The sequence below is a fragment of the Meriones unguiculatus genome, chromosome 19, assembly GCF_030254825.1.
Source record: "Meriones unguiculatus strain TT.TT164.6M chromosome 19, Bangor_MerUng_6.1, whole genome shotgun sequence".
Lineage (NCBI taxonomy): Eukaryota > Metazoa > Chordata > Mammalia > Rodentia > Muridae > Meriones > Meriones unguiculatus.
In genome coordinates, this window is record NC_083366.1 from 39958811 (window position 1) to 39979838 (window position 21028).

The 21028-nt window shown below is 40.0% G+C and overlaps 1 protein-coding gene and 1 pseudogene across 1 annotated transcript; both read left to right on the forward strand.

Moving 5' to 3' along the window:
• The first annotated feature begins 1037 nt into the window (after positions 1–1037).
• On the forward strand, positions 1038–2027 carry LOC132649227 (putative vomeronasal receptor-like protein 4). The gene has a single exon (XM_060372518.1). The coding sequence runs from the start codon at positions 1125–1127 to the stop codon at positions 2025–2027; it is 903 nt and encodes a 300-aa protein (XP_060228501.1). The 5' UTR covers positions 1038–1124.
• Positions 2028–3253: 1226 nt separating this feature from the next.
• On the forward strand, positions 3254–10459 carry LOC110562751 (uncharacterized; annotated as a pseudogene).
• Positions 10460–21028: the final 10569 nt, after the last annotated feature.

Here is a 21028-nt window from a genome sequence, read left to right on the forward strand (position 1 = left end):
CATTGATGCTGGGTGATTGTCAGTGTTATGTTTGCACAGGAGAAGCTGAAGGCAATTCGCAGATAAATTTGGTGAGCAGCAGTAAACACTAAGAAGTGGTAGAAAAGTAGACTTAAGATCTCCACATAAAATTACTTGTGATTTGTAAAAAAGAAGCAAAATGAATAATTTATGTTTTAATCCTCTTTTTAACTTTAAACAGAGTGAGAAAACAGAAACTGAATGCCATCTGTAAATTTACACAAATCAATGTGATGGTGTTTGGATGCTTGTTCTTTATACTGACTGATAAAATCACTGTTGTGTGGAACCTAAGGAATGGTAGAGTGTGCCTTGTTTGGAATCTAAGTTGAGACTGAGACAGTTTTCTTTGGGAGAATATTGTTATTGAAAAGTCAGTAAAAGCACATAGTAGTAGTAATAGTAGCAGCAGCAGGATAGCAGTACAGTATGGGGGGCAGGGAACACTTTACTATGACCCCGTGCAAGACATGCTAGGAAACAAAAATTAATCACAGCATCCCACTCAAGGCAAAGGGATAGAATATCTACTGTACTACCTTATCAAATTGTTTTATTTATTGCCAATTCAATTCAGAGTTGGAAAGAAAGAAAAGCCACAGGAGTGTACCCTGAGAAGCAATGCCATTTGGGCAAGTATTAGACATCTTTGAGGAGTTACAGATTTTACTAGCTCAATAGTTACTTGAAGCGTGAGCATGTACAGGATGGCAAACAGCTTCTGAGAAGAAAAGCATCTACGTTGATGGTCAATATCACAGCTTAGACAGTGAGTTATGCTGGCTTTTGTTTAGACATTCTCATAAACAAGTTTAGAGACGACGGATATAAACAACTTTCTTCTGTAAAGGCAGTAACTCTCTTCTGTAAACATCAGCATGGTGTTTAAGTCCAGTGGTCATCATCTTCCCCATGTCAGTGGAAGCAAGGAAAACAATGCACAAGAACAAAATCAGGTATTTACTGGCAAAGCATTCGGCGCATTCCACATTAGGCTGGATTTTCTCTAAAGAAAGCAGAAAACCCACAGGTGTTAACTACATCACATTGACTTGCTTGTGTTTCTCAAAGGATTTTTTCCTAGTTCTGTTCTGGGCTTGAAGATGATTTTTAGAGACCTCATCCAGAGAATGATTTTCGTTTCACTTATTGGACTCGGAGGTTTAGGAAACATCATCTTATTTGTGAGACATCTATATCCTTTCATCATGGGTCCTGAGCACAAAAATACAGATGTCATTCTCATCCACTTGGCTTTTGTAAATACGATAATTATTTATTGCATAGGAGTCAGAACCATAGCCACAATTTTCTATATCAGAAATTTCCTAGGTGATGTTGGCTGCAAAACTACAATATATCTAGAAAGGGTTGCCCGTGGCCTCTCCATCTGCACTACCTGTCTCCTCAGTGTGGTCCAGGCTGTCACCATCAGTCCCAGGACCAGCCTTTGGAGAAGGCTAAAACCACAGACTGCATCAAATGTTCTTGCCTTTCTCCTGCTCATTTGGATCTTCAATTCCCTGATAAGCTCCAACTTGCTCCACTACATCACAGCAAGCAGTAGCATGAACAGGTCTGTAGTTGGGATGTCTGCTGGGTATTGCTATATGCTGCCATCCAGGCACACAGTAAAGTGGCTTTTCCTCTCCCTCATGGCTCTTCGGGATGTCATTTTTCAGGGTCTCATGGGCTGGAGCAGTGGGTCTATGGCTCTCCATCTGTACAAACATTACACACGCATGCTCTACCTTCACAGATCCAGGTCTGAATGTAATTCCAGGCCAGAAATCAGAGCTACACAAAGAGTTCTAACGCTCATGACCTGTTTCCTTTTCTTTTACTTGGCAGATTTTATTTTCTCCTGCTACACGGGTTCCACAGTGACACATGATTCTACAGTCCTAAATATTAAAGCATTTTTAGTACTTAGTTATGCTGGTCTCAGCCCCTTTGTCCTAATCATCAGAGATGTCCAGATTGCTAAGCCCTGCTGTGTCTGCTGAGAAATAAGAGATTTCTTTTCACATCAAGTTCATTATGATCTAATGCTATTTTCACTGGAATGCCTTTGTTTTTACCATTCTAATTTATCACAGCAGTGAAATTCTTAAAATAATAAGTTACAGTTTTTGCATATAATTGGAACTGGGTAACTGAAAGCTTGTTGAGGCTCCCACCATTCCACCATTCCTACCATGCAGTTTAGTTTGCTATATTCTTCATCAGAAGGATATGCAGAAGGGTATGCAATCATCTGAGATTGGAATTTTATTTTTTCACAAATTGGAGTTTTACCCTTTAAAAACTTCCAAATATTCCCTGCGTTCTTGTTCCTTTTAATGTACTCTCACAAAAACAAACTCTTCTACTTATTTATGAAACACTTACTATGTCCCAGAGGCTATTCTAAACCAATGAACAGCAGAGTTAGTGAATAAGAATGATGTTGGAAAGCATTGTTTATCTGAAGGTCTCTTGCAAACTGGAGATGACCAGGGAGAAAAGTTAATTCACTACAGCTAGTAAATGCTTGGCATTGCAAGGTATCACTCACTAAAGAGTTAAGAATAAACACTATAACACAATTCCAAACTCATTCAAGACATTGATATGTGGTCACTAAATAAGTCAGAAAGCCCAGGGGGAATGTCATCTTTCATGGATTGCCATGGAGGTTTGGAAAATACACTCCAATTGAGAGCCACAGTCCTGAGCTCACTGCTTTGTAAACAACACTGCAAATGAACACTGAGCTATTCCTGTAAAATAGCTCAGGAACTTTGTCCCACAGCAGCTCTCACTTCTATTCAGTCATTAGCACCTACACAGAATATGTGACATTCATTAGTTCAGCTTCCCCTGCCAGCCCTGCTTCATGAGTGTAGGGCTCCATCCTCAAGGTTGCTGTTCAGGCACATGGTATTCACATACAGGCATAGGGACCAGAAGCTGGAGACACGGACAAGAGCTGCTTGCTAAAGTCCATGTAGTACAACCTTGTCATTGGACAGAACATTGGACTTCTGGGGAACTCTACAGCCTCTGGCCCAGGACATAATGGAGGGTCCAAAAGCACACCAACCCACACATTCCTGTCTTCCTTTGCTCCGGAAGTCCCAGGGAGGCACCTGTCATTGCTGTTAGTGCACTGTTCTGGGGCACAAGACGTGACAAAATACAGCTCCACAAAGCCAACCAACAACTCACTGCCTTTACCACCTGAGGAGAAATGGGAAGATCTCAACAGTCACTGAAGGAGTGCCAAACAGTGCCTGCTGGTGAGCCAAGGCCACATTAGTTCCCTGGTCAAGAGCCTTAGCAGGCCACAGAGGAAGACAATGCAGACAGTCCTGATGAGACCTAATAAGCTAGCGTTAGATGGATGTGGAAAAGGGGGAAGGGTTGTATTAGGAGGAGATGAGGGAGGGGAACTACAGCTGGGCTAAAAAGTGAATAAATTGTAATTAATAAAAGAATAAATAATTTAAAAATTGTCATTAAAAACGGAGTTAAAATTTCTAAAAGGAATGCATGCAACAGCCCTTGCTGCGGGTTTTCAAAATACTTATGTCTCTTTGAAACATTTTAATAACCTTCAACTTGGTTAAAGGCATCCTTCCGGAGAAGTACTGTTTTTCCAGAGACCTCAAGAGTGTTCACAGTTTCCAGTCTTTGTCACTAGCAGGTAAAGACAAGAATAAAGGGTCAGTACATCACCTGACATTTCTGTCCAGAATGTGTATTGTATACATTTTCTCTTACATTTAAAAAATAAAATATATATATATAATCAATTTTATGAGCATAATATTGATATAAAGTATGAAATCTCACATACAAGCTGTATCTGAAAGGTATTAAAGAGACTAAAGCAACAAAATTTTACTGGCATATCCAGACTGGGTGTGGAGAAAAGGAACACGTTCAATATGAGCACCAGATGAGAGAAATGCTATGAAACAAATTCACAGAACAAATTCTGCTTGTGGGAACTTGGGGTTCTAGTCAGCCATGTTGTTGATCAATGTAGATGGGAAGGATAATAGTCCTTGTTAAAGTGGAGTTGCAGAATTGGTTTAGCAGTTAAGAGCACTTGATAATAAGGCAGAAGACTCATATTGGGTCCTCAGCACCCAGATGTTGGTTCATAACCTCCTGTAACTATAGTTTCATAGGTTAGGACGCTTCCTTCCAGCATTTATCCATAGGACACCCTTTTGGTGCAAATATGTATTCCCAGGCAAAGCATATGTAAAATAGTGTAAAAAAAAAGTGTGTTTTTAAAAGCATTGTATAGATAGTATGATGGTTTGACTTGTATAGAACCATGACATAGATAGATATTTGAGTTTAATAAAAGAGCCCACAAGAGTGACACCAAAAAAGAAGAACAAATAAAAAAAGAGAAAGGAGAAGGAGAAGGAGAGGAGGTGGAGGAGGAGGAGGAGGAGGAAGAGGAGGAGGAAGAGGAGGAGGAGGAGGAAGAGGAGGAGGAGGAGGAGGAGGAGGAGGAGAAGAAGAAGAAGAAGAAGAAGAAGAAGAAGAAGAAGAAGAAGAAGAAGAAGAAGAAGGAGAAGGAGAAGGAGAAGGAGAAGGAGAAGGTGAAGGAGAAGGAGAAGGAGAAGGAGAAGGAGAAGGAGAAGGAAGGAGAAGGAGAAGGAGAAGGAGAAGGAGAAGGAGAAGGAGAAGGAGAAGGAAAAGGAGAAATAAAAATAAAATAAATAGCTTTTTTTTTCCTATGAAAACTAGTCATTGCCAAGGACAATTTCAGGGCAGATCCAGCTCACATTTTGCAGGTTTTGTATCACAAGCACACAGCGTCTTTGGTAATTAGAACTTATCTTCAACTTCTGGGAGGTAACCAAATGAGTCCACACAGCATATAATATTTTAGGAGTCTGTTGCATGTCTATGACCAGAAATTTCAAAGATTTTTCATGTTTGACACTGGAGTTTCTGACAGACTATGGCTCTTGAGAGAACACTATCTCCTCAAATGGTATAACTTCACTGGAACTATCTATAGGCTTAAATGCAGGATAGATAACTTTAAGTAAACATAAATATTGATTTTTCAAACTTTCTTAGTGTTCTTATTCCTTCTTGCTCTTCTTGTCTTCTGCACTGATATCACACCCCTCCATGATTTTCCTCCCATCTTTCAATTTTCCCTTTTGCATACTTAAATCCTGCTATTCTCTTCTCTTTTACCTCTGTCCTGCCACACCAGGCTAATCCATGACTCTATTTTCCTTTCTTGATTTTGGCAGTTATTACAGGTTATGGACTCACATCTGAAAAATTTGGAGCTGGGAACCATAGGTGAGAGGAAAAATGCTATTTGTCTTTTTGCCGATACTGTTTTTAAAACAATGATTTCAGCAAATTATCAATTCTTAAAAAACTTGGCATTGTCTTCCTTTGTGGCCTGGTAAAGCTGCTTACCCCTCAAGGGGAGGTGATCAAAGAGCTCCCCTCTGAGTACTTGCCAGAGACAACCCCTGCTCCCCTTACTAGAGAACCTACTTGGAGACTAAGCTCCCTATGGGCTACTTATGAGTAGTGGTTCTAGGTCCTCACCATGCATGGTCCTTGGTTGGGGTATTGCTCTCTGCAGGGCCCCCTATGCCCAAAATTTTGGCTTTTGGTCTCCTTGTGGAGCTTCTGTCCCCTCAAGGGTTTTCTGTTTCCTCCTCTTTTGTAAGATTACCTGCACACTGCCCAAAGTTTGGCTATGACTCTCAGCATCTGCTTTGATACCCTATTAGGTAGAGCCTTTTAGAGGCCCTCTGTGGTAGGCTCCTGTCCTGTTCCCTTTCTTTTCCTGCTTCCAATGCCTATCTCCACTTGCCCTTCTGAATGAGGACTGAGCATCTTCCCTAGGATCCTCTTTCTTGTTTAGCTTCTTTAGGAGTACCGATTTTAGTATGATTATGCCGTATTATTTGTCTAAAATCTACTTATAAGTGAGTATGTACCATGTGGAAATCATGACATTTTCAGGCAAATGGATGGAACTAGAAAAGATCATCCTGAGATGGTAACCCAGAAGCAGAAAGACACACATGGTATTAGTTAGTGAGTCTTAAAGTGTCCAAGTAAAACGTTCAAAGCCAGAAATACAACCATTAGGAAAGGCAGTATTTGAATCATAGGATAGATGGTTACAAAGCTTGAGACTGTCAATTTTGCACTTCATCCTTCTCTCGTTTACTGATTTTGCTCTTTCAATGCATGTGGATATTGCATTCTGTCCCTTACAGCTCACAATCCATTTCAGAAAGTAAACCCTGATGTAATTAGTTTCAAACTGCTCTTTGCTATTTTTCCCATGCTAGAGAAGTGAGGGTTGAGAACAATTATTAAATATTTGTATAAATCTCTCTTCCCAATCATTCTAGAATAGGGGTGTGTGTGTGTGTGTGTGTATGTGTGTAGTTTTCTGACTTAGTTGTCCCACTGTTTAGGAAATCAAAGATAATTTCACCTTCATAAGTTTTGTGATTATCATCTCACTGATCACATAGGAACTTTAGAAAAGCTATCACATTTTAAGCAGATTGATTTCATGACAGATAGCCCATGCCCATCACAAAATTGGTCAGAGCGTGGAAGTTCACATCCTGTAGAAATGAGGAAGTGATGAATAATTACCAAATAAGCCATTAAAACTGCACTGACTTTTCCAGAATATTTAGCTTTATCAATCTTCAGGGAAGAATCCAATTCAAATAATTCTCAAAATTGCTCTGTTAGTTAATCTTAGTGAGTAAAGTGCAGCTTTAAAACCAACAGTTTCAGTTGAGGGGCATCTGGGATGTTTCCAGCTTCTGGCTATTACAAATAAAGATGCTACAAACATGGTTGAGCAAATGTCCTTATTGTGTACTTGAGCTTCTTTTGGATATATGCCTAGCACTGGTATGGATAGATCTTGAGGAATGGATGCAGAAATTGTGGTACATCTATACAATGGAATGTTACTCAGCAATGAAAAATAAGGAAATCATGAAATTTGCAGGTAAATGGTGGGACCTGGAAAGGATCATCCTGAGTGAGCTGTCCCAGAAGCAGAAAGACATACAGGATATATACTCACTCATACAGACATACAATATAGGATAAACCTACTAAAATCTATACATCTAAAAAACTAATCAAGAGGGAGGACCCTGACTAAAATGCTCAATCCCCATCCCGAAATGCAAAAGAGGATGGACATCAGAGGAAGAAGAAAACAGGAAACAAGTTAGGAACCTGCCACAGAGGGCCTCTGAAAGCCTCTGCCCTGCAGACTATCAAAGCAGATGCTGAGACTTATGGCCAACTGTTGTGCAGAGTGCATGTAATCTTATGTAAGAAGTGGGAAATATTGAGATCTGGAGAGGAGAGGAACTCCACAAGGAGAGCAACAGAATCAGAAAATTTGAACACAGGGGTCTTCCCAGAGACTCATACTCCAACCAAGTTCCATGCATGGAGATAACCTAAAACCCCTGCACAAATGTAGCCCATGCCAGTTCAGTGTCCAAGTGGGTTCCATAGTAATGGGAAGAGGAACTGCCTCTGACATAATCTGATTGGCCTGCTTTTTGATCACCTCCCCCTGAGGGGGGAGCAGCCTTACCAGACCACAGTAGATGACAATGCAGCCACTCCTGATGAGAACTGATAGACTAAGATCAGAAGGAAGGAGAGGAGGACCTCCCCTAAGAGTGGACTTGGGGAGGGGCATGCATGAAGAAGGGGAAGGGAAGGTGGGATTGGGAGGGGAGGAGGGAGGGGTTTATTGGGGGATACAAAGTGAATAAAGTGTAATTAATAAATGTTAAAAATATATAAAAAACCAACAGTTTTATTGAGCAACATGTAAAGTTTATTCAGCAGTCACTATGTTAATACTTACAAACTATATTTAAAACCAGTGTTTTTGAGGCCTGCTCACTGCCCAGTGTGGGAAGGCAGCACACATAGGCAACAAAGCCTTTTGAAGGCACTGAAAGTAGAAGAGATGAAAATATAAGCAGGGCACATGAACCATGTTGGCTGGGTAAATTCAACTTTTGATAGCACACGAATTCCTGTGGAAAGGGAAGCACCAATGTTATTTTTCTTATGGGGCATTGATAGTAATTAAAAAATAATTTTGATCTGGATGAGATGCCAAATTGTGGAGGGCAAATGGAAATGAAGGTTCTCATGTGGAGCTCTATGGGCTTTGTGAAGGATAAAACAAAGGGAATAAGTTTCTGTTTCAAAGGTCCATATTTACTGAAATATAGAAAGCAAAGGAAAAGAGGAAAAAATAACACTCCTAAAATGATTACATTCACAGTCTGAGATTTTTGGGAAGGACTGGCAGGCTGAGGAGTTTCTGACTGAGGGTATCACCAGACCAAACCAACCTTAAAACAGTTGGCAAGGCATGCCTTTTTTAAGACTCTAAAAGAAGAGTTTTCTGGTATTTTGCTTGGAGAAATATTGTCAGAAGAAAGCGTAAGAACAGAATAAGTAGGAGCAAAATGTTAATCTCCTTTAGTAAGATTCAACCCTTGAAGATTGGGAACACAGTTTTTATCACAGTTAGTCTCACATTGAGGCCAGTGACATAGACATTCACACCCTAACCAAGTCACTAGCCTCTGTATAATTTATAAACAAAGGGTTGGGGAAGAGGAGAATACATCATCTCCCCTAAGAACTGGTCCACTTGTCCAAACACAACTTTCTGAGAAGCTGCAAGCTTGTCATTAGTTCAACAACCATCTGAGTGATGGGGCAGTGAAGAGGATCCAGATGAAGCAATTTAGTCCTTAGCCTGATGTCATACTGGGTGAGATGAGAGAAAAGGAAGGAGCCTGCTATGATAACACTGTGTTGACTTGAAAATGCCAAAGTGATACCTGGCTTTGTCTGGAAAAGTCATGCTCATGTGAACTTGATACACAAAGAGTACAAAAAAAAAAAAAAGATCTTTGTGAAAGGCAGAAAATCTGAAGTTTATGCCCTGAATATAGCTATCATCACTTCCAAAGGAACGGAAAACAGACAAACCAGAAAAATAAATAACATGAGCAGGCAATATCAAAGAAACACGTAAAAGATACCTATCTTTTCATCAAAAGAAACAGAAAATCTTACATGTGTTTCTCAAATCATTTTTTCTAGTGTTGTGTGTAAAGTCAGTAGATACAATGGAAAACATTATCCAGACAATGTTTCTCTTAATGGACCTGAAATTGAGAGGAATATCCTAATGTTTGTGAGAAGCATGTATACTTCTTCCTTGGACTGAGAAAAAGGCTTTATTCTCATCCAGTTGGCATTTTCTAATCTGATCATTGTTTGTAGCACTATTCAGAGCTGTAGCCACAGTGTTTTATATCAGAAATTTACTAAGAGATGTTGGCTATATAGCTCGGGTTGATCTGGCAAGAAAGTCATGGGACCTTTTTCATCTGTACCACCTGATTCTTCAGCATGATCTAGGCCGCCACCATTAGTTTCAGGACTACCATTTAGACAAAGTTCAAATGACAGAAAGCATGGCAAGTTCTTCCTTTTCTCCTTTCCTTTTGGACTGTTAATGTTCAACTGGCTCTGCTACACCAATCAGGCAATGGATTGAACAAGTCTGTAGCTAGAACATTCAGTGGCCATTGCTATATGCTGCCAACCAGACACATTACCAAGTGGATTTTCTCTCTTTCATGACTCTTAGTGATATCATCTTTCAGAGTCTGATGAGCTGAAGCAGTATGTATATCTGTGGTGATTTGAATAGGTATGGCCCCAATAGAATCGTGTGTTTAGATGTGTGGCCAATAGGGAGAGGCACTGTTAGAATGTGTGGCCTCATTTGAGGAAATGTGTCTCTGTGGGTGTGGGCTTCCTACACTCAAGCTAGGCCAAGTGTGGCACACAGTCTCCTTTTGCTGCCTGTGGATCAAGATGTTGAACTCTCAGCTCCTGCTCCAGCACCATGTCTGTCTGCATGCCTCCATGTGTGTCACCGTGAATGAACTAAGCCTCTGAATCTGTAAGCCAGCTCCAATCAAATGGTGTCCTTTATAATAGGCGCTATGGTCAGGGTATCTCTTCACAGCACTAAAACCCAAACCAAGACAAGTCCATGGCTCTTCACCTGTATAATCATCCCAAGCATGTCCTCTCCATTACAACTCCAGATTTGTAAACAGTTCCTCTACAGAAATCAGAGCTGTATGGACTGTTCTCATTCTAAAGCCTGCTTCCTCTTCTTCTAATGGGTAGGTTTTATTCTCTCGTCCTACACAGGTTTTACAGTGACATATTATTCTATTTCACTAAATATTAAAACATTTTTAGAACTTGGCTATGCTGGTTTTGCCTGCTCTGTTTTGATTGCAAAGATATACCTGTTCCTAATGTCTTGCATGCTCACAGAGAAGAGTAGAAATTACATTGCACTTCTATTCTCTATGAGCTAAAGAGATGTACTTTGTAAACTGGTTTGCCATGATAAATATTAGAGATGGGAACATAATATTTGCTTTGTAGCTAAGGTTGACTTAGCAGTCAGTATTCAGCACAGGCTAATCTTGAGCTGCTTCTGCATCCCAAATTCTGTGATGACAGACATTCCCCAACAAGCTACCATTTGCCTAAATGTTGTAATACACACATAGTAAAGTAAATATTATAATAATAGAGTTCCTTTTCTTAATAAGTCTGGCACCACTCAATCTTCTTGCGGGATTTTGAGGAGGTGGAAAGTAGATTCATAGCGTCCTCCCATGCTACTATCTCTATCATGTGACTGTAAGCTTCTCATTATCACTGACAAAAATACTAGAATTAAACTTCTGACAAAAGTTGGTATTTCAATTTCCCCCAAAAACAGAATAGAAAAACAAGATAGGGTAGGTAGAAGCGGGGAGGTGACTTTTATCTTAGTTGAGCTTGAAGAGCAACAGTAAGACAAATGAAATCACCACAACAAGGCACATTGGGTCAATAATTGTTTGATATTGGTAGGTTCCAAAACTTCTAAGAAAAGTAGTGTTGATTCAATGGGACAATTATAATGAGGTTAGACCTTAAAGTAACATGATAAGACAATGGGAAACAGGTCCTCTCAAATCAGGAGACTATGCTTCTGACAAGGATCTCATAGGCACATTTATGTCTTAAAAGCATGATGACAGATTGTTAACACTGGAGCTTCCTCTGCTTGCTCTAGGCCACTCACTATGGCCTACAGTGAACATCGCGGTGTTTGCTAGAATTCCTTGCTCCCTGACTCCATCTTCCTTGATGCTGTGCAGGTGTATCCTGTCCAGCTAGGGCAAGGAAACCAAAGTTCTGAGGGTGTAGAACGATCTACTTGTTGGAACCAGGATCACATGGCCATGTTAAGTGGCAAGACACTGGGGGCCTTTGATCACCATAGCCTCTGGTCGAGGAGTTCCAAAAGAGTCTAGATATTATCCCAAGGACATCCTTAATGCACTATGCACTGAAATTGTCTCAGGGAGGTTCTTGTTTGCTCTGAGTTGTGTGAGTGCCACTCCTGAAGGGACACAGGACCATGAAGGACACAGGACCACCAAAGCTGCCAGACAGCTCCCTACATTCCTCCCCAGGATAAACAGAAAACCCCAAAAAGTTTTTGCAGAGTGGGTTGAACTGTTCTCTGCAGCTGAGTACTGTGCCTGGAGGGAAGCCAAGGCTGCCTGAGCTCCTTCCCTTGGCCAAGAGCTGAAGCTCTCCAGAGCAAAGCAAGAGATAGGCCAGGCTGTGAATCTCTGTAATACTGCTCTTTGAGGACGTAAACTAGGTTCTTAATGTTTTGATAAAATAGATTAAAGGTCAATATTGGGCTGAGTTTCTTTGTCAACCTGTCATTAATTAAAATTGCCTGAAGAGTTCTTGTAAATATTGTTTTCATTTCTTCAGATGAAGTGATAAGAGCTGTCCTCAAGCTTTCCAAATACATGGCTTGGACTGAGCCCAGAGCATTTCTATCCCAGTTCTGACTGTCCACGGACCTAGTCCTGGAAACTTCCAGCCTCCTTACAATCTAGTCCTCTGCAAGCTCAGACCTTGAATGTTTCAGTTTTTAGCCTCCCTCTGCTAACCTTGGCCTAGAATGTTTCAACTTCTGAGACTTACTCTTCCTTTCTAGCTCTTTCTGAACTATGGTATTTCAAAACAGCTGTTCTGACTCAAAATCCTTTCCAAACTGACTAATTCAAACTGGCTCCACTTGGCTTCTGACACAGTTGCTCTGCTCGGGAGAACTGCCTCTGAACTCCACAAACCAAAGCGTACTGACTGCATGAACTGAAGGAACTTCAGGAAGTGCCAACTAACTGAACTGTGCTCCACTGCACTCTCTCCATGATACTGTCAAGTAGCTTCTCTTTCACATCTGTTCTCATGAGAGCTGCGCATGTCTTTTCTCTGACTCACTCTGTCAAATCTTTCTCTGATTCATCATACTAGAGGTCACTTTCATACATGCTGCTTCCTTTACAAACTAACCTTATTCCAGCCAGAGGGATTAAAGGTGTGTACTAAAGGCAGACGTGATGCAGGATTAAAATTCCTCTATAAGTTGTTCTAGCTTGATTGATGTGGGAAGATCCATCCCAACTGAGCAAGACCCCTAACGGTAAGAGCCCAGGTTAAAAGGCTATGTCAGAGAAAAGATCGTCCTGCCCTGTGCTTGCTTTGCCTTCCCTCTTGTCTCTGAGTCGATTTGAGCTGTTGTGGCTGCTGGGGCTGGGTCCTTTGCTGAGAGCAGAACTAGCAGCTCTCTAGAAAATTTCTGGGCCTCTGGAGCTTACTGGGATCATGGAAGTGCTTGCCACTACCAGATATGGCCCCCAGGGAGAGACAGCTATGGTGGAACTACTCCAACTGGTGAAGCTCAAACACTCAAGGACAGAGTGACCTGCTGGGTTCTCAGATGCACCCTGTGATTCAGTTCCTGTTACTATTTTAAATCTGATCGAGTAAATTCTGGCATCTTATATACATACCTTATATCTTTTATTCTACAGTATATATAATTTTTCATGCCCTTGGTTCCACTTGCTCTGCCTGTCACTATACTGTGGTCCAGGCTGTCACCATCAGTCCCAGGACCACCCCTCGGAGAAAGCTTCAACCACAGACTACATGTCAAGTTCTTGCCTACTTATTTCTCTTTTGGATCTTTTAACTTTCTGATGAGCTCCAAATGTATCTATTAAATCACAGAAATCAGTAGCATAGTCATATCCGGAACTGCATGTATTATGGGCATTGATTACACTATGCTGCTGTTACAGTTATATACAGTTTGTGAAAAGGCCACAGACCCATATGGACTAAAATTTATTGAAGCTGCTAATAGGACTGAAATCACTGAGCCAGACTTAAGATTGCTGTGCATAGGTGAGGGAAGGATATTTAAAGGTAAAAACACAAGAAGACCTTGAGCACCTGCACAAGCCAAGAGATGTTCTGTTCTGGCAGGATTACACAGTCAAAGAAAATTCAAAAGAGTCTTTGAATGTCTATATCATAAGCAGGTTACAGAAGACAAAAGGCAGTTACTAATTTCATCACAAGTATGTGGTCACAGTTGGGCATTTATGGGTGGGGAGAATGCCTATGTTAGTATTATTGGGAACGTATCTTCCAGGGACTGAAGTCAGAAATCAAAATAAACAAAAACAGCTAATGGTTAGCATGATGGATGCCCAGCACAAAATGGAGTTTCTTTAGTCATCACATTACTGTCTATTGATTGAGTTAATTTCTCTGCCAGTTAAAAAAAAAAAATCTAACTAGCAGTGTTTTCAAAGCAAAGACTCATGACCAAACCTTTGGCAGAGTACAGGGAATCATAAGAAAGAAGGGGAGTTAGTCTGATGGGGAAAGGATAGGAGCTCCACAAGGACCAAATATATCTGGGCACAGGGTCTTTTCTGAGACTGACATTCAACCAAGGACCATGTATGGATATAACCTAGAACCTCCACTCAGATGTAACCTGTGGTAGCTCAGTAACCAATTGGTTTCCCAAAGTGAGGGGAACAGGGACTATTTCTAACAGGAACTCAATGACTGGCTCTTTGGTCTCCCCACCCCCAAAGGGAGGAGCAGTCCTGTTAGGCCACAGAGGAGGGCTTTGCAGCCAGTCCTGAAGATACCTGATAAAACAGGATCAGATGAATGGGGAGGAGGTCCCCCCTATCAGTGGACTTGGAAAGGGGTACGGTGGAGATGAGGGAGGGAGGGAGGGACTGGGAGGGAATGAGGGATCGGGACACAGCTGGGATACAGAGTTAATAAAATGTAACTGATAAAAAAAATAAAAAAGAAAAAAGAAAAAGAAAAAAGAAAAAAAATGTAGAAGCAGGGAAAAGAATATCAGACATAGCAGCCAGAATCAGTAGGTGTGATGAAGGGTTTTATTAGGGATGAGGACACACACAGTAGACACACACAGAAGAGACTCTCTGCAAAGCAAACTGGACACTTGGGAACCCAAAGCCCAGTTTCTACCTGACACAGGAAGTGCACTAAGGGCTTTTAAGGGGTCTTCCTGCCCTAATTTCAGCCTGTTTTGTTTGAACAATGAAAGGGAGGCTATAAATATGATAACATTAATGCTGTCACCCACCAGCAAACACAGAAATGTGGAGAGACTTGAACACCAAACTCAAGATACAAATACATCAGTTTGGACAATTCTATGAAAATTTGCCCAAACTCAATTTTAGCAATTTAAAACTATTTTCAGATAACATGTAGTTAAAAATTGGAAACTCTAGAAAAATCATATTGTAGAAAGGAAAGTAAATTACCTGAGATTCTCATCCTCTATTGGTGGGAGTCAAAATGGTCTAACCTTGGAAGGTTCTTCTCAGTTACAGTGCTAGTGACATATGCACGTACTTATGAACCAGTCTCTATCTAGGAACCCATTTCTCCCTGTCATCTCAGAGAGTCTGCAAATAATTATATGACATGTGTGTTTACTTCGTAATAGCATTGTTTGTGAACTTGCAGGGGCATGCTCCACCCCTAACCCCTGAGAAAGTTTATAAATTAATTACATAATTTGTGGTTTCAGGGTGTCCATATGGAAGAGTTAAATCTGAAACCTGTCACCAGCAGAAAATAGAGAAGTCATTCTTAAAATATCTGTTAATGTACAGGATTCTCACAAATCATGAAAATAAGCATCTTGTCCTTCATAACTTACAGGAAAGATGCTGATGTGAGATTGTACAAACAGACAAATAGTGAGCTTCGGGGTTAGTTGTGCTATTCTGTTTCTGTATTGTGTATGTCTGTATTCTGATTCAGTAGTACTCTGTTACTTTATATCAAATTCATTGACCTTCATCTTTCATAACTGTGAAATTCTATAATTCTGTACTTAAGATAGTTTTTAAATGATATTTTTAAAAAGAACAACAGCTGAGAGTGTAGCTCAAGAATTTCATATCTTGTGGTAATGCTGGGTTTCTTTCCTACAGTCACACACAGACCACATCAAAATGGTTAATCTCACTCCTCAGCTTCCTCTAGGGTAGTGAGACAAGCTTAAATCCACCAGGCACTGAAGTGAGGTGACACTCACACTTGGAAGCAGAGCACTTTCACCACTGAGCCATCTCCCCAGCCAGGGTCTATTCCTCTAAGTGCCACCTGGTTACAGGGAATATCCTTTATGTGAGCTCAGCCTGAGGACATAATGGAGCTCACCAGTGACCCCCAGTGTGTCGTCTATCTGTGGTGACCAATTTTCTCTACAGAACTCCTGAGTGGAAGCTGCATGAAGAGTTCTGTCCTTCTGATATTTCCTGTTTTTATTGCTTTAAATTGTTCTAGCTGTCTTTATATTCCAAAGGAAGAAGATATTTCTTAGTGCTACAAAAAGGTCAGTGACACACCAACATTTTCTTTAAGCAAAAAAAAAAAAAGTTCTGTAAACAAAATAACAAGGACGAAAGAAGGAAGTGCTCCTTGTTGGATGAGAGATGATTATTTGATTTTTAAATTTCCTTCTAATTATTTCTATATTTTAATTATTTGGAACAATTTTAAATGTAAATATATTTTGATACAATTTTTTCCATCCCTTAAGGTCTTCTTTATCCTTTACCCTCCCTATCCCCTTAACTTTAAGTTCTTTCTCCGAAAATAAACAAAACCCTAATAAACAACAAAATCACCCAAAACAAAGAAAACGAAATAAAACCATATCCAAAATGAAAAGGAACCAAAGAACACCCCCCCCGAGACTGGAACCCAATAAAAGCAAACGTGTGTGTATGCGCACAGGCGCGCGCGCGCGCACACACACACACACACACACACACCAAGACAAAACAAAACTCTGGAGTCCAATGATATGTTGGTCAACTTTTCCAAAACATGAGGCTTATCCTGGAGAGGTTGGTATACATGTTGTCACTCTATTGGACAAAACTGATTTTCTCTCTCCCAGCAGATATAATCTAATTGTTAACCTTTACCCTGTTGGCTAGGTTTTCTTTCATTTTTCAAATATAACAAAATAAAATATAAGATAAAACTAAAACTATCACATCAAAGTTGGACAAGGCAAGCCAAGAAGGAACGGAGCCTAAAAGAAGGCAAAAGAATCAGAGACCCACTCAATTACACAGTCAGGAATCCAATCTGATTGGATTCACTGATTGGATTCAACACTAAACTGAAAGCCATAGCATTTTGCAGAAGACTCAGTGCTTAATCGTGCAGTCCCCATGCATGTTGCTTAAGTCTCTGTGAATTCATATGAGCTTTGACAACTAAAGTTATAATTATGCTGATTTAAAGCATTGGTTCTCAATCTTACTAATGCTTCAACCCTTTAATACAGTTCCTCAAATGTGGTGAACCAGACTACCATACCCAGCAAAATTTTCAATCAACATAGATGGAGAAAACAGAATATCCCAAGACATAAATAAATTTAAACAATATAAACACAGAAATCCAGCCCAACAAAAGATATTAGAAGGAAAACTCTAATCCAAGGAGATCAACTACAATCAAGAAAACACAGGATAAAGATAACTTCACAATAAAAAAGCAAAAGAAAACAAGCACACAAACACACAGTCACCACCAACTCCACAATAAAAGGAACTAAGAATCATTGGCCATTAATATCTATCAACATTATGGTCTCAACTTTCCAATAAAAAGACACAGACTAACAGATTGGCTGTGGAAACAGGATCCAACATTCTGCTGCATTTAAGAAACACACATCTGCAACAAAGATAGACACTACTTCAGAGTAAAGGGCTGAAAAAAAAAGGTTTTCCAAGCAAATGGACACAAGAAGCAAGTTGGAGTAGCCATCCTAATATCTAATAAAATAGACTTTCAACCAAAATTAATCAAAAGAGATGGAGACAGACACTTCATACTCATCAAAGTGAAAATCCACCAGGAAGACATAACAATACTGAATATCTATGCACCAAGCAAAAGGGCTCATGAATTTGTCAAAGAAACATTATTAAAGCTTAAATCACGCATTGTTCTAAACACCTCAATAGAGGGAGACTTCAACATCCCACTCTCACCAAGGGACAGACATTGAGACAGAAGCTCAACAGAGAAATACTGACACGTACAGAGGTCTTAAATTAAATGGACATAATGAATGTCTACAGAACCTTTCACCCAAATACAAAAGACTACACCTTGTTCTCAGCACCTCATGGATCCTTCACCAAAATTGACCATATAATCAGGCACAAAGCAAGCCTCAACAGATACAAGAAGATTGACATAATCCCTTTTATCACATCAGACCATCATGGTATAAAACTAGACCTCAACAATATAACATAAATAACAAAAAGCCTGCACACACATGGAAACTGAACAATTCTCTACTCAATAACAACTGGATTAGGGAGGAAATAAATAAAGAAATTAAAGACTTCCTAGAACTTTATGAAAATGAAGGTACAACTTGCCCTAACTTATGGAACACAATGAAAGCAGTGCTAAGAGGAAAGTTCATAGCACTAAGTGCATTCATAAAGAAATTTGAGGGATCTCATACAAGCAACTTAATGGCACACCTGAAAGCAGAAAAAAAAAAAAAAAAGAAAAGAAAGAAAGAAAAAGAAGCAGACACACCCAAGAGGAGTAGACAGCTGGAAATATCCCAACTCAGGACTGAAATCAATACCTTAGAAACAAAGAATCAATGAAACCAAGAGCTGGTTCTTTGAGAAAATCAATAAGATAGACAAACCCTTAGCCAAACTAACTGGTTTCACTCTAGATCCCCGAGCTATCTAGTTCCAAGTTCTTGGTCATCCAAGCAATGTTGAATATGAGTTCAATCTCCTGGAGTGGGTTTCAAGTCAAATCAGCTATCGGTTGGTTGTTCCCACCATATAGTGCCACCATTGCCCTAGCACATTTTGTAAGCAGGACACCATTGCAGGTAAAGGGTTTGATGCTGGCTTGAGGTTATGTTTCTCTTTTGATAGCATGCAGAGTACATTCCTGTACCGAGGATACTGGAACCTAGAGGTGAATGCTTTATGTAGCCACAACATAACTTCTCCATCTTTAATCAGTTGTGTAGATGTTGTCTTCAGCAATGGAGACTTCCTGCCCATTTGTGGGGAGCAAAGGCTTGCAATATCTTGGGTTGTTTGGGAACTCCTACGGGCTTCTTTGGCCAACAACTCTTATTTTTTAATTTCTATCTACCCTGACACGTGTACTGTACGGCTTAGTTTCTCTGCACTGGGATTTCCCCATTCGGTAGAGAGTTATGGAAATTATAGTTTCCTCAAAAATCTGTCCTTTCATACACAGAAGAAGCATTAAATTCTTATGTGTCAACTGCACCTACATGTATGGAGACACCATCACACAGGGTGAACAAAAAGACAAGTGACCTCGAACTCATCTCCTATGACAACCCAATAGTGCTTGTACATACCAAAAAAATGATGATATTATCACTTCTAATATCAGCCCTACTCACTCACTTGTTTATATCAAACTGTATCCAGGTAGGAAGGGCCTCCTAGGAACTATATAAAGTGTATGTGGAAAGACCACTCCTGGGCACAGTAAGATTGAGAAGTTCTTGAAGTTTTACAGCATGTAAGGATTGCTTTCAGAATAAGGCCAATAAGGCATTTATAGTTCAGTTCCCATACGATATTTCATGTGCAGGAATGAAACAATTCCAATAATGGCAAAGGCTTTCACTATTGATGGGACTTGCTCAGAAATCAGAATCGTCTGTGCTGAGCATCTTTATTCTACTGTTGTCTAAAAGGAGATTTAAGAAAGAGAAGGAAGAGTCTTGGTTCCCATCAGTCACACAGGCTGGCACTTTGGGAAAGTCAAATAAGTCAGGAAACAGGGAAGCTCAATATTCAGAAACTTTGTTAGTGTTCATTTTCTCACCTCATATCCTTCCTCTCAAATAAGTAGATCCTAATTAAGCTTGAAATAACTTCTGATCAAAACAGATGTAGTAACTGTGGGGACAGAGGGAAGCTGTACTTCAGGGACTGATGCCCTGCAGAGGCCTTCCTTCCCCTGACACTGTGACAACATGAAACTTGAAGTCCACAATACCTAATGGCAGCCAAGGGACCCACAAGTCCAGATGTACAAATATGACCTGGCAAGTGTCACCTTCCTAGAGCTGCTCCAGAGCCAGTCGGCACCAGAGAGGTCCAGGTGAGTCCATGGAGGTAAGATCATTCTCAGCTGTGCCATGGAGAGTTCTGTTAATGCTCCAATCTCTCTCTGACTGAGCCCAGGAGTGGTTGAGAGGCTCTGTGAGCTTTGGGTCCTCCGCTTGGTTCCTCCTTCTGACACTGACAAGGCTTGTATCTGGCTCCAATGAGATCAGAAACTAGTTCCTGGAGATATGGAAATGGAGTAGAAATGCTGAGGCATCGCTATCCTTCCTCCCGGCTCAAGTACCATGACAGAGCTCCAGGTAGGTCTTTGCGTGTGGTTGACTTTTTACCTTTTTCAAAGGATTTTTTGAAATATAGAAGATTTTGTCTCAAAAATTTTTGACAAGCATAGATACACTCTTGTAACATCAGCAGTAGAGAGACTGAGACAATAAAATTGTTCAAGACCAGCCTTATGTATGTTAGAGACTGTCTCAAAAATAACAAGGCAAAAGAGAAACAAACAAAAATTGACCTGATGTCTAAGTGAAAATTTCAGCATATCTTTTGGTGATTCATATTTAACTGTCTAGAAATTTTTATCCAGTTTGACTTGATATTGAGGTCTACCTTAAAAATATCTAGTGAATATTTATATGGAGTAAAATCACAGAACAATAAATACAAAAACTTTAAATCTTTAAATATGAAGATGTAGAAATTGAAGATACAAAACATTGAAGTCAAATGCAAGTAAATAAATTGTTATGTTAATAAAGATGCAATTTAGAAAAAAACATCAAACAAAGAAGGACTAATATGGAAGATAAAGTTACTAGATCTCAGAGATATCACAGGTGTTAACCAGGAGTGTTTCTCAGTAACTGTGTGATGTGAGGAAGCCAGAAAGATTCGTCAAGAACCTCAGACTTTGGGAATTGGGTGAGGAAATACAATAAAATAGAATGAGAAACTGAGGGAGAAATTTTGGTTAAGGAACTTGGAGTTCAATTCCAGTATGCTGAGAGGTAACAGGAATAAATGCAACAATGCAACCTGAGAGACAGGCTGACAAACACACATCCACAATGCTGAGTCAGTTTTTCTAGTGTGGAGCTAAAAAAATAAAATCTTCTTTAAATCTTTATATTTGAATAGCAGTTATCAAACACCTGTCAGATCAGACATAATAACCCAGTGCCCACAGGAAAAAAAGGGGAGAGGGGATTTCAGGAACCTAATCTGCAACAGGACATGTGTCTGCCACTGTTGAACACCAGAAAAAGCTATTATGAAAAAGTGTGCTGTTCAGATCC